The 13,961-nt window shown below is 44.5% G+C and overlaps 1 protein-coding gene across 2 annotated transcripts in view; it reads left to right on the top strand.

Moving 5' to 3' along the window:
* Positions 1-224: 224 nt before the first annotated feature.
* Positions 225-13,961, top strand: part of RASGRP1 (RAS guanyl releasing protein 1) — a 79,175-nt gene continuing 65,438 nt past the window's right edge. Inside the window, exons 1-2 of one of the 2 annotated variants that reach the window (XM_077127419.1) lie at positions 225-461; positions 6,171-6,355. In XM_077127419.1, coding sequence (XP_076983534.1) covers positions 388-461; positions 6,171-6,355 — 259 coding nt within the window. In that variant the 5' untranslated portion in view covers positions 225-387. Of the gene's footprint in view, positions 462-696; positions 787-6,170; positions 6,356-13,961 lie in introns of those variants that run through there. The other variant, XM_077127420.1, reaches the window with a different exon arrangement.

The following is a 13,961-nucleotide window of genomic DNA, read 5'->3' as shown; positions in this document are numbered from 1 at the left end:
TGTGTATAAGCTCCTTACCCCGACCCCGGCTCTGATCTATGTAACAGAAGTCTGCGAGGGGCACGGGGGTCCTCGGGAGCCAGAAATGAAAGCCTCAAGCTGCTGTCCGAGGCCGCGGAGTGGAGACTGCCAGCCCGCGGACGATGGGGGGAGGATGGGGGGAACCCGCGAGAGGGGCTCGGTGAAGCCCCACTTCCTGCGGCTCAGGTGGAGGCAGGCGGCTCTCAAAGCCTGAGCCACGCGCGCGCGGAGTTGGAGGGACTCAGCTTAGCCAAGAGCCTCCCCTCTGCTGCTCCCACCCCACTTCGTCCTTCAGCCCTTTGGCTGGGGGATGTAGAAGGCAGGAGTCAAGGGCGACAGGCCCAGGCCTCTGGGCACTACCGAGTAATGGGGGCAGGTTTCGGAGAAGAGCTGAAGAGCGCCACACATTTCCTACCGCCGATAACATCAACGTTTGTCAGGTGGCTCGAGCGGGCGGGCGGGCGTGTGTGTGTGTGTGTGTGTGTGTGTGTGTGTGCGCGCGCGCGCGCGGGGGTGTAAGGAGAGGGCGCGCGCTCACACAAAGTTTGTGCCTGCGGGTGCGCCTACGACGGGCTCACCTGGCTCCGAGAGCGGCGGGCAGGCGGCCCGGGGCGGAGAGGGCCCAGCCCGGTGGCGGCGGCGGCGGCGGCGGCGGCGGCGATGCGTCGCGCCCCGCCGAGCCGGTTCCGCCGTGCTAGGAACGCCGGCTCCGGGAGCGCGGGCCGCGGCCATGGGCACCCTGGGCAGGGCGAGAGAGGCTCCGCGGTGAGTAGAGGCGGCGGGTCGCGGGGCGAACCTTTGCCAGGCCCCGACCCACGGGAGCGCCAGTTTTCTCTCCGGAGGAAGGGACAAGTGCGGGCGCCCCCATGAACTCTTCTCACTGATGGGGGGGTGTGGGGAGGCGGAAGGAGACGCGGGCGGGCTGCGAGGAGCAAGGGCGCCTCTTCCTACGGGAAGTTGCTGTTCAGGGCTGGGGTGGGGGGCAGCAGGAGGCCGGGGTCCCTTGCTGAAGTTCGGGGAGATCCGCACAAGGTGCTGACACGGTCCCGCGCTCGAGTGGCGAGTGAGAGAGCTGGGGTTGTGGGGCTGCCGCGGCCGTCGGGCCATTGTTTGCCAAGCTAGATCGGTAGTTGCGAGGGTCGAAGCCCGTCAGTGACCTAGTCCTCGCCCGCGGACGTCTGGCCACCTCCTCCCCCGGCTTTTCACCACCAGGGGCCGGGGACTCCCACCCTTGGACTTTCCGCGCCACCCGCACCTGCAGAGGGTGCGGGGCACCGGCAGCGCCATCTGGCGGCCTCTTCAAGCCCTGCAGCGCTTAGGCGGGGCCGGGAGAAGCCAACAGCGTCTGATAATTTTGGCTTGCACCGCGAGCAAGCAGAGGTGGTAGCGCTTGGTCGCCCCTATCCCAGAGAAGTTTCTAGGTCCGTGGGTTCAACGAACCGTATGACCTTGTAGGTGGAAACCTGCAACTCCCTTCTCCCCACTATGATTCAAAAGAGACGTTTTAGGAGGGTCTTGGGGTGACAGAATAGGAAGGATGGATGACAGTGAGTAAAAGGGCTTTGGGGAGAAGGAAGCTTGCAGGAGCCAGGTGTGGGTTTGTCCTCCAGAGGCTGAAACCGGGCAACTGCCTGGACAACGATTTGACCTCTGTTAGGGCCGGGCAAATTGTGCACTTCATAGTTCCAAGGGGCCCCATGGACTCTGATGTAGCTGCTGCGCAGTGCCCAACCTGCAAGCCATATCCAGTAGATGCAGGAAGCTTTGCCATGGTGAATTTTCATACTTACCTTCACCTGCTGTTAAGAGTTCTTGGCCCACTGTATCTTGCTCTAGATTGGGGTGGAGGGCCTCGGTAAATTAAATTGAGTGCATTATAGGGAGAGGACAGCACTGGAAGGAATGCTCACCAGAAGCCAATAAAGGTCACCCTCCGCTGTAAAGGAAGTTGAGGAAGTGCAGTTTCTCTTCTTTCATTTCATCCCTTATTCCTGTAGGCTTGAGAAAAAGTTCACTAAAAACTTCCATCAGAAATGTGACCTCCATTGAGGTACCTGTGCCTGCAGAGGAACTAAACTAGTTCAGAAATTTGATCATCCCTTTCAGCAAATTTTTTGGGGACTCTACCACTTTCAGGCCCAGGCTTCATGTTAACTGATTTCTCTTGTGCTTTTTTAAAAATTATTATTATTATTATTTTCATTCGTACGAGAGTTGGCCAAGAAATATTTGGTAACTAACCTTTAAACATGTGGCTTGGCAGACTTAGAGGACATTCATTCATGGATTGTTAAAATGCCTTTATACTTGCCTATAATAAAGCATTTTGTAATTCCTTATCTATAGCCATTTCACCAGAAGAGACAGAGTTGTCTCAAGGCAACCAGTCAAGAGAGGCGAGTTTCTTCATTTATGACTCAAATGATTCTCCATCTCCCCTGACCTCTTAGGTTGCAACTTGGATTTTTGTTTCTTTGATTGATAGTTTCTCTTCTCTGGTTCTTAATGCCTAAGCCCTCTGAGCCTCCCTGGCCTCCATACTTCCCCTACTGACTTTTCACCCTCTCTTCTCTTCCTTCTATCTTGAATACTCCCTTCAGATTTGTGCTTTCTACCTGAATCTACCCCAATCACTCCTAGTTCTGGTAAACCTTCCACCGCTAAGAATCAACTTGTGAACCAAAGTGGTTTCCCTACTGCTAACACTAGGAAGCATTACCAGAATTAAAAGACCAGAGCAGGTTTAGGAGTCCTGAATGGGTGAATCCACCAACTGAGAGAGAAAATGGGATTTTCCTTAGCTGTTTAAGAGAGTGAGGTTACCACATCCTAGCTCCAGCAGAAGGAGCCCTGCCTGAGATCTAGCCTCTGGTTGCACTTGCCTTTTCTACAGGGACAAGGGAGAGCTGATGTAGAAACCTAAGAAAAAAAGAGATTTCTACTGAAAATGATTTTATTTTCCTCATCTTTGTTAGGGGTCTTATTGTGGTAGGCAGCCACTAGGACAGAAAGTTGATTAATTTCGGCACTGGAGAACTGGCCCCAGATTTAGAGTGTTGTCAGCACTTCCAAGAAAGAAGCATGGAACTTCCTGGCTAGGAGCATGGAACTGGGCATTGGATGCCTGGCTTCTAGCTTGTCTCTGCCACCAGTGGCTCGTCACATTGCCCTGCTGAGCCTGGACTCCACATCTGTAAATGAGGGGTTTGGGAAGTGGCCATGCAGAGTCCAGCCAATGGATGACTGTAGTGATAGCATATCATTGTGATTGTAATTAATGCCACTGAATCCGGGGTTTGAGGACAGTTCCAGGGACCTGCAGAAGGAATAGGGGCTGAGACTAAACCTTTCTGTTATCAGCTCTGCTTCTGGAGGATTTTACATATTTTAAAATTAGGTTGACCATTTCAGCTTCTCTGTTCAGTCTTCTTGCTAACTCTGATAGAGTGAAAAGTACATACTTCCAGGCACAGTAAATAACCTTGGCTATGCCATTTAATCTCTTTTAGACTCAGTTTCATCATCATGAAATGAAGATAATATCTTTCTGGGCTATATAAGCTTTAAAGACTATGTAACTCATCAGCTCAGTGCCTGCCATTTCATAGGGTCTCAGTTCATGGTGGCTGTTGTTGTTTTGTCTTCTTCTCAGATTCTGATCTTCTCTTCAGGTCCTGAGGCTTCCATAGGGTCTGGATAAAATTCAGTAGTGGCCAGGAACTCATGACTCCTGTAACACCAGTCTGATCTTTCAGGAGTCCTGGGTGATGTCTGCTCACTGACTTCGCGTTAGCAAATGATCCACACCCAGTTGTTGATTAGGTTCCATTGGTCCCAATCTAGGCAGGAGTAGAGACCCTCAGCCACTCCAGACCAGTGCCCTGGAGCTAGATTGAGACAGAACCAGAAAGGCCAGAGTGTTGACTCCACACATCTGGCTGTGGACTGTGGCCCCATCATTCAGTACACTGCCTTTTAGCAGGCTGGTTTTCCCCAAATCTGCATTTTATTTTTATCTAAGCACTTCTTCAGTGGGTGAGGTTATACCTCGTCTGAGAAACCTTCCCAAACACCCCAACTGGAACCAGGTTCTTACCCCTCTGAGAACACCACGTTTCCTACCCTTGATACTTATAAGGCAGTTATTTAGGATTTATGTTGTTATCTTTTGATGGTCTAGGTCTGATTCTCCATTTAGATTTTGTATGAAAAAACTTCTCAAATTCAACAACAATAAAACTAATATAGAGAGAGTATATTTTATAATTTACAAAACACCTCAGTAAACTATCTCACTGTGATCTACTCTGGCCTATCATATCTTACTTATAGAATAAGAACTTATTGGCCAATTGATGTCATCATGTGTTTATCATAATGCAAAATGAATAGCTAAAGTTAAGGATCTTAGGTATATTTCTATTTTCTTTTTCTTCTCCTCTTTGGTAGTAAATTACGAAATGACTGAAGTCACAGTAAGTAGAGAAGAATTAATTGTATGCTCAAAAAAGTGACCAGCAACAACACTCATAGTCATTAAACCTTAAGAGATTATAGACATGTGTGTGTGCATTGCTATGTTGGGTTTTTTTTGTAAATATTACAAGCTTTATTATAGGAATAAATGTGATCATGGGGATTGGCAAATCTCAGTTTTACAGGACAGGCCACCAGTTGGAAACTCAGTGAAGCTGAAGTTGAATTCCCCAGGAGAAGCTGGCTAGCTGAAGTAGAGGCAGAAATTATTTCTGACTTCTGAAATCCTCAGTTCTGGCTTTAGGACCACCCACTGATTGGTGAAGAGCCTTCCCTCATTGCTGAGTGCAATCTCCTTTGTTGATTGTAGATGCAGTCAGCTCCAGATTGCATCAACTGACCTCACATGCAAATCTGCCTCTGAACTACCTTCACAGAAACAATCAAGCCAGAACTTGCTTAACCAAACAATGGGATGCCCTAACCTAGTCAAATTGATGCAGTTGTGTGTTTATTTTCTGTCTCCCCAAGCTCCAGGAGGGTTAGCCCTCCAGAAGCCCTTAATCTTGGGATTTGTTCATATGAAACTTATCCCCACAAAGGTTCTACTAAGCCTACTTAAAATTCGGCCTAAGAGTCACCCCCAGAGAACCTCTTTTGTTGCTCAGATGTGGCCTCTCTCTCTCTCTCAACCAATATGGCAAGCAAACTCACTGCCCTCCCCCTCTCTACATGGGACATGACTCCCAGGGGTGTGAACTATTGCTATGTTTTTAACAGGAAAATAAAATGTTTAACCTTCATCATATCACTTTCCAAACAAATTGGCATGCAAATGAGGTCATGACGAAAGATAAAGCTAACTGTGAGTGGACAGAGGTGACCTATTAGAATTCTAAGACATTTCCAGATCCAGACTTGTCCTTTTACCTTTAGTTCTGAATCAAAGCTCTCATAAGTTCTGCTTTCTTTTTAAATTGATGAGGACCCAAGTGAGGACTTGATAGAATGATATTTAGTGATTAAAAATTACCCATAATGTATATCCATGTTATCGATAATGAAACCAAGCAATATTTTTGAGAAACCCATGCCTAACGTGAAATCTAGGCACTGCAACTATAATCCCTCACCCCTGCACATAGTCACTCAGTCTTTGACTTCTCCCCCAAAGTCCTCAAAGGTGTTTCTGAGGTTTCCTGATCTTCTGCAGCATCCTGGTATTGTCCAAGATGAGTGAAGTTAGCTGAAGATGACACTAACTTAAACAGTTCTTGAAACTTAAGTCAGTGGCCTGGTGGCTAAACTTAAAAAAAAAAAAAAAAGTTATTCTTAGGAGCCAAGGACTACCAAGATACAGTCTTGCCTCTGCCTCTCTCCTTCCAGGACTGGGACACAGCCAGACACAGTCATCCTAACCCCTGGTTGAAGCCCTAGTTGCAACATTGAAATTGCACCCTGGTATTTGCTGGGGAGATGTCTCTTTAATAGCCAACCCTTCTGTTTGGTGCATTTGCCAAGTGGGAGGGGTATATCTTCTATCAACCTAACTCAAGGGATTAATTGTTTTATCTCTACCCCCTTCCTCTCCAATCTGCCTTCAGAGCCGGAGCTAGCAGTGTATTTGCCCCTGGATTCTCTACTCATACTCACTGCCTTCTCTCTTTCCCCAGGAAACCTGCCCATGGCTGCCGAGCTGCCCCTAAAGCAAGACTAGAGGTGAAGCCAGCCAGCAGCCCCTTCCCCTCCCATCCCAGCCTGGCCCAGATCACCCAGTTCCAAATGATGGTGTCTCTGGGACATTTAGCCAAAGGAGCCAGCCTGGATGATCTCATTGACAGCTGCATCCAATCTTTTGGTGAGTTGGCTAACTGCCCACGTGCATAAAACTTGCTATATTATTTTGTTCTTTCTTAAAGAGTGCTTTATAAAATAGCAGCCTAGATTGTAATTTGGTTTTAAAAATAGTTTCCAAAAGAGTCTTTGAGATGTTGAAGACAGTGTACAGTGCCTATGGCACATGATTATGTGGGTGTAATAGGGCCTGACGAGAGGTGTAATTTAAGGTGAGAAAACTTCCTGGGGGGAGTTTGCATTTCCATTGTTTTAGGATGGCATTTTTCTCATGATGAGAAATATCACAAAACGGTAATGTGCATCTGATGCTTTGAACACTTTTCTGCCCTTGTGTTTTTAGGGCACATAAGGAGTATTTTACATGTGCAAACATTGTGATTAAAGAGAAATTTGAAAGCCTATCAGTCATTTGGACAGATAAAGTCTTAATGATTCCCCCTTAAAATCTAGAGGGTAATTGTGGTGGAAAAGAAAAGGATTCGGTAAAGCCAGAATATTTGTAATGAGAAGATATTGGTTAATCAGGGCTGTGATTAAGGACAAAAGGTCTGAGAAATAAGCACACAGACATACACTTGCCAGTGAATTATTCAGACACTGCACTCGCCATTACAGAGACTCAACATCAAGCATGCACAACTTAATGCAGCTGACAAGCAATTATCTGAAAAGATGCTCTCGCATTCTCTCTCTCTCTCATTGTATAAGCACTGCCTCCTGTTTGTTATTTGTGAAATAACGATTTAAAAGTACTAAATATTTGTTCCTCTCCAAACGAGGAATGATTAAAATTGATGGAAAATTCAGAGATTCCCAGGGCTATCCTTCCTCCTCTGTGCTTCTGTTTGTATTCTTCCGTCTCCCACTGTGAAGGAGATGAATACGTTTGGCTGGATCAGAAGCAGCAGCCCAACTGCCTACTACCAGCCCAGGCAGTAAGATGAAGATTAGTTAGAATTCACAACTAGGAATTATTGGTACATGTCTCCAGCATTTGGGCAGACCTCATTTATAGAACTGAGAAAGCTTTGACATTTTAGGGACACTCCTTGAGTACAGTTCTTTACCACATTGCAGTGAGCAGTTTCAACTATTTCAGTGTTGATTAAAAGCAGTGGTTCTCAAACTTTGTTGTTGCATCAAAATCACGGGAATGGTGTTTCATAATGCAGATTGCTCAACTCCACCCCCAGTGTTTTTATTTAGTTGGTCTAGAGTGGGATCCAAGAATTTGCATGTCTAACAAGTTCCCAGGTGATGCTAAGGCTATTGATTTGGGAACCATACTTTGAGTATTGTCTGTTGTAGACTTCTTGGAAAAGATAGAGCATTTTCATTATTACCAGTTTAGCATTAAAATGTAAATTTGCAATACTTAAAATTACATTTAAATTAAAATTTTACATTATTTTATATTAAATTCATTTTGCACTTTTAATCTTTCAGTTAAGGATGAATTTGGGAACAGAATAAAAAGCTTTCTGTTTCAAGTAGAAATTACACATATGAAAAGATATACCAGAGGACAGTGGATAGTATTAATGGAATGGCTGATGACGAGCCATTCATCAGCAACTTTGCTTTTAACATATTGCCATAGCCAATAAACTGTTAAGTTCCTCACACAGTTTTGGTAGTCACTAGTCTTTAGCAAGGCACTGTAATTATTTCGTGAATAAAGATTTGTATTTTCTTCCTGTTTCATCGTTGAGAAAACTGGAATTTTATCATGGTGCCTTTCTTCCTCTCATACCAATGATGCCAAGTGTCTGCTGAGTCCAGGGCTGTTTTCCTCACCTTCAAATAATCCTCACATCAACCTGGAAAACACATGACCAATTCTGAAGGCCTTTCCCCAGAATAGCCAAGCCTAATACGCTCCCCTCAACAAATCCTGCAAGGGGAAAAAGGTTCATTGTTTTCTGAAGTACGCTGAACCCCCAAAAGTGCCTTTAAATCTAAAAGCTGTTAAAAAGTCCCAGAGTCTAATAGTCTTTTATTCATTATCAAGGTGCATTGATAAGCCCCTAAATGTGTCTACATTGTGCCAGGCAGTTCACAAAGATTACAGTGATCAAACTCTCTTCTCTAAGAGCATGTGATACTCAAGAAATGCAAAATTCAGGGCAAATATCCAAAGGACAGGGCTGTGATAAACTCAGGTGTGCACGATGAGTATGTGCTTGGTACCAGGTAGAGTTTGAGTAAGTTCACCTCAAGGGTAAGGCCGTCGATCTGGGAGGACAGCCATGGTTTGTTCAAGTCCCTCTTGGGTCATGAGAGAGCTCCAAGGCAGCAAGGTAAGCTCTGAGGTTTTTTGTGCAGTTTCCTGTCACAGAATTTACATCACAGAGGCAAAAAAGAAAGCACTCTGCATCTGGAGGGAATAGGAGGTGGCACTTTCCATCCATGAGTTTGCCTGTCTTCCTGCTCTTCAGTAATAAGTCGATACAGATTGTATGTGAGGCAGGCAGGAGAGCGAAGCTGGAGATCAGTGGTAGGCCTTATAATAAAGAAAAATCTCCACCAAAATATATGCTTGTGCTTCTGTAGAACTCTTAAGAAGCTATCCAGGACAAGTACAGAAGTGAGAACATGCTTCTCTTGAATATTACCTTACTGTTTTTTTCCTCAGGCATGCATAGAAAAGTTTTGCTTCAGAATAAAGTAATCTAGCCTAGGCTTTTGTTAATGAGTCTAGGTATTTTGATACCTGTAAGAGGAAAGGGAAGTAGAAATGCAGAAATTAGAAATTATTTTTATTATTATTATTTTGGGTAATCACTTGCTTCAAGTCCTGGTTTCAACCAATCTTCCCACCACGAAAAAAAAAATAAATAAAAGAAGAAAAAGAAAACCTGTTTTGAGAACATCAAGACTAACTTGTTAGTTTACTTTCTTTTGTTCGCTCGACATTGCCTTCATGCATATGCTTTTCAGAGGACTGAATTGCTAGATGTACACTGTCTAATACAGTAGCCACTAGCCACATGAGGCTGTTTATATTTATGCTTGAATAAAATCTTAAATTCGTGTCCTCAGCCTGGCTGGCCACATTTCAAGTGCTCTGTAACTGCACCAGGTAACTGCCACTGGACAGTGTGGGTGGAGAACATTCTCACTGTGGCCAGATGGCACTGGAGAGGATCCTCATTGGCTTGAAGGGGAAAAGCATCAGAAATTTTTCTGAAAACTGTGGGGTTTGAATTTTAGTAGCATCTCTATGTAACAGGATGGAGTCTGCCTAAAGCCCCGTGGGCATTTGGAAGTCTTTACTCATGGCTATCTCTTTACCATTATTAACCATTAATTACACCCACAGCTGTTCTCAGAGGAAGGGCTTAAATGCAATGCTTTAAAGGATGGGGGGCCAGCACTACAAACTGAGTGTTGTTTTGGAGACCTCTTCAAGCCTCCCAATATCACATACAAGGTTACGGATCTGTAATTGGAAACTTAGAGCTTTGAGTCATAGCTCATTGCTTTAACCATGAAACAACCCACTCCCACCTTCTGTTTTAATCAGAGGTCATACTTTACATTCTCAGCATATTATTGTTAGTTAATCCACTCTTCAACTGAGCATAATGAGGCGAATCATCACAACCTGGTACATTTATGTCAAATGTATGTGAATCACACCATCTGTTTCAGAGGTAGAAAAGACCTATGAGATCATCTGGGATTTTTTAAATCTTTCACTTGGTAAGAGGGCTGCCAGCCTTTGGGGCCAAATAGAAGGTTCTAAGTATCCAAAATCAGGAAACTCTTCCCTTGTCCCATTCTGAAGGCAAGGCAACTTCTTACAGCAACAGAAAGAAAACTGGAAATATGTCCCAGAAGGGTCCTAAACAAGCAGCCCTCATGCTCCCAGGTGGGAAAAAAATCAACATCTTTGTCTTGCCTTAAAGTGTGAAGGGGAACATAGCCTGGCATCTTATTTTTATGGAGTATTGTTTATTTTTCTTGGCATTCCATCTTTATTTTCTTTTATGCTTAAAATAACTCAGGTGTTAGTATTTCCATTGAACAAATGAGAAAATGCCTCCAGATTAAAGGGAAAAAAAAGCCCTGCTCATGTTCTCCTTCCCTTGTTTCCAGAAGCTGCTCTTGCAATGTGAGCTGGACACCTTGGGTCCCTTTTCTAGGCCAGGCCACCCTAAGTCAGGGAGACCAGTACTCCGCTCAGGGTAAGCCTGTGCCTGCGTCCACCATTCTGAAGGCCTGGTCTCCACCAGATGAGAATTTAAACTCCATTCGATTTAAGAAACGTTTGTCGACCTCCATCTCTGAACCTAGCCTCTGCCTGAAATTCTGTCTTGAACAAAGTGTTAATTACTGTGTGTACTGTATTAATGTCACCCAAAGACCTTTCAAATTAGAAATACCCCAAAACTAATAAGCATGTTTCCCCCACCATGAGGAGTTGAATGTTAACAGCATTTTTTTAGACCTAAACTTATTAATGGTAAAATAATGCACCCGTTTTTAAAATCACAGCCAACCAAGGCAAACGCGGGCTTTTGGGGGCACAGTTCCCTCCAGGGCAAAGGTATTCCTCACTACTTTGAGTGGTGAGTTTGCACACCAAAGCAAGGTTCCCACAGGCAACAGGAGCACAAGACAGGAAGCCCAGGACTGTGAGCTGCGTTGGGCACTCAGACCCAAGAATGGGCAGGACCGAGGTACAAAGCCAAGTGCAGAGTCAGAAAGGGGCTCTGAAAACTTGGCCGCTGCTGACCCAGGCCCTTCGGGAAGGAGATCACAGCCATCACGTTAACCTCCTCGGTGAACCCGCAGTTCCTGGGAGGCACAGCCACAAGGTTTCACATGCGTGTCCCTTGGGTACCCATGTCCTAAAACTTCTAGACATCTGAGCAGCTCAAAAGCATAACTATTCTTAGCCCTCTGGAATGAATTAAATTATGTAATTAGGAAGCTGTTTATTCCTAGGAGTCCTGCTCACGGCTGTCTCGGTGACAGGCTGATATTACCAGGGCCTGAGACTGCACATCTGCCCTCTCTTGAGTATGAGGTGTGGTTCTGCCAGGCCTGAGAAAGAATGAGATGGAAAACCCCCTTCACTCTTCTTGTTTGTGCTTTCCTGTGTGGTGGTGTCTTTTGCAGGCCTCCCTTCTGTAGTAAAGGACAGAAGGAATCTTAAAAATGCTTATGCACAAGTTAGGCAGTATCTCAGGAATTCTGAGTGTTTTACTTCCATAAGTCCATCCAGAGACCTGCTGAGAGAGAGAAACATACAGACAATAAAATGACAATGGTTGAACACTCATGGGGCCCTGGACCTGAACTGAGACAGTTAATTTTCATAAAAGACCTATGACAGTATTTTGGGTAGTATTTTGATTTTTTAAGAAATGGGGAATTGACGCTTAGGGGAGTTTAATAATCCATGGAAGGTGGTCGGCTCTTTAGGGAGAGAGCTGCTGAGATCTGAACTCTGGTCACTTTATCACCAAGGCTTATGTTCTTTTCAGTATATCAGAGATTCTCTAGCTTTACCATGAGAATTAATCATTGAGGAGTGTGTTAAGAATTCATATCCCTGAAGGTCAGCCCCAGAGGACTTCATGTGGCAGACAGCCATGGTTTGGATAGAGGTGGCCCATGCACTGATTTTGAGAAATAGTACCCTCTAACACGCTTGTTTCTTGAACATACTTGCTTCTCAGCATTTTCTTGGACTTTCTCAGAATACTTGAAAAAGCTGAAAGGCACAAATCTCCTGGAGAAGCAAAAGAGCAAATAAGTTTGTCAGCCACATGGACTAGAAAAGCACATGGTAAAGTCAGACTCTTGGGAATCTCTAAGACAATTCAGCCAGATCTAATTAAGGAGGGACCCTGCTGTGAACAGTCTCAAAACCCTGGGACCAATTCTATCAAATTGTCCTGTGCTTCTCTCCCTTCCCCACTACAGTAAATCCCCTTCAAAACCTACAGCCTGACGCTCTTTGGGCCACAAAAGTAAACAGAATGTGGCTGTCTGTCATAATGACAGTTCAATTATTTGTACTCCAAAGCAACATCCATGTTTCCACCATTCAGCAACCCTCAGACCAGAATCCTAGAGTGCTGTAAGCACTGTGGGTGGTCTCTCATTTACGCCCTTCTCGCCTGGGTCAGACATCTGTAAGTAGAGTCTTAGCCCTAGAAGAACCACAGAGGAGATTTCCCTGAGTACTTCTCCAAAAATGTCACTTTTCCAATGGATTTTAAAAGAAAGTATGTTGACATCAATAATATTAAGTCTGTAATGCACACACATTAGGAAAACCATTTGAAAACAAAAGCCCTTTGTTCAATAAGTGACTGAAATAGCCGTGGTTGAATCATGAGATGGCTGGAGAAAGGCAGACCCCACCCCCAGGCTCACCTGTTCTGCCTCTACCCAGAGTGCTTAGGGCTGCTGGACTTGGTGCCCTATTCAATAGGAACAGTGGGTTTGGGCTGAAACTACTTGGGGTTGCCCTTGAGGGGTCGGGAGAAAAAGAACGGGGAAGACAGAAGAGTATAAATAGGGCCAGGAGCATGGGTGCACAATCTGTGCAAATGCCCTGTTGTCATGGTTTTGAAACTCTTGAAAATATTTTAACAAAGGCCTCATATTCCATTGTGAGGGTTCGGTAGACTATGTAATCAGTGCTGAGTTCAAGTCATTGGACCAGAGGGCCAAAAAAGAATTGTCACATGCTGAAGACACAGAGGATGATGTAGGTTTATGTCTTACTGATTTTCTTTAGAGAGAGATAAATTGTGAAAGAAAAAAAGTTTCATTATCTCCCATCAGTGGTTTGCTGGACTGGCTTATGCCAGCTCCTAAGAGCAGATTGTTAACTTTTTTGCAAGCTGGTTGTTAAATTCCGCCATCACTAAAAATTAAATTGTATAAACTTTAAAAATTTTATTTTTATATAGGTAAGAAATACTCGAAACTCATGGCTTCCTAATGTTTTACTACATTTTACTTTGTTCTTGAAATTATTTGTAACATGGTGGAAAGGACTCCACCATGGTGTCTACTGTGTTTCTCTTCCCGGCTCCTTATTCAGTGCAGTCATGCTAATGGTCTGATAGTGTATATGTTGTGAGAGTTTACAACATGGAAATTGACAAATGGTACTAATTAGAGGTTCCTCCTCAAGTCCACCCCTGGAAAGCCTGTTGTTAAACATTTACCAGCATACCACAGTCTCCCAGGTGTTGAGGTGGGAAGAGAACCTAAAACTTGAAGTTTTAATTTCTATCACCTAATTAGGAGAAAGTAATAATTTGTTGCTGTTGTTTTGCTCCTATCATCTAATGTCTTATAAAAAATTCTCCATGTATTCTTCAAAGGAAAGGAACAACATACCTTAGAGGTCAGGAAATCAAATATCAGTGAGTTTGAGCAATTTTCTTAAAGAGATGACAATGGAACTTAAAAATTAAAACTGAGGGTGGGCTACAATGGCTCAACAGGCAGAGTTCTCGCCTGCCATGCCAGAGACCCAGGTTCGATTCCCGGTGCCTGCCCATGCAAAAAAAATTAAAACTGAGAAATTCTCTTTCTCAAGTTGAGATTATCACCTTATCCTTTGTTAGCTTTTT

Source organism: Tamandua tetradactyla, chromosome 14, assembly GCF_023851605.1.
Source record: "Tamandua tetradactyla isolate mTamTet1 chromosome 14, mTamTet1.pri, whole genome shotgun sequence".
NCBI classification, from domain to species: domain Eukaryota; kingdom Metazoa; phylum Chordata; class Mammalia; order Pilosa; family Myrmecophagidae; genus Tamandua; species Tamandua tetradactyla.
This window is presented reverse-complemented; position numbering and strand designations above follow the sequence as displayed.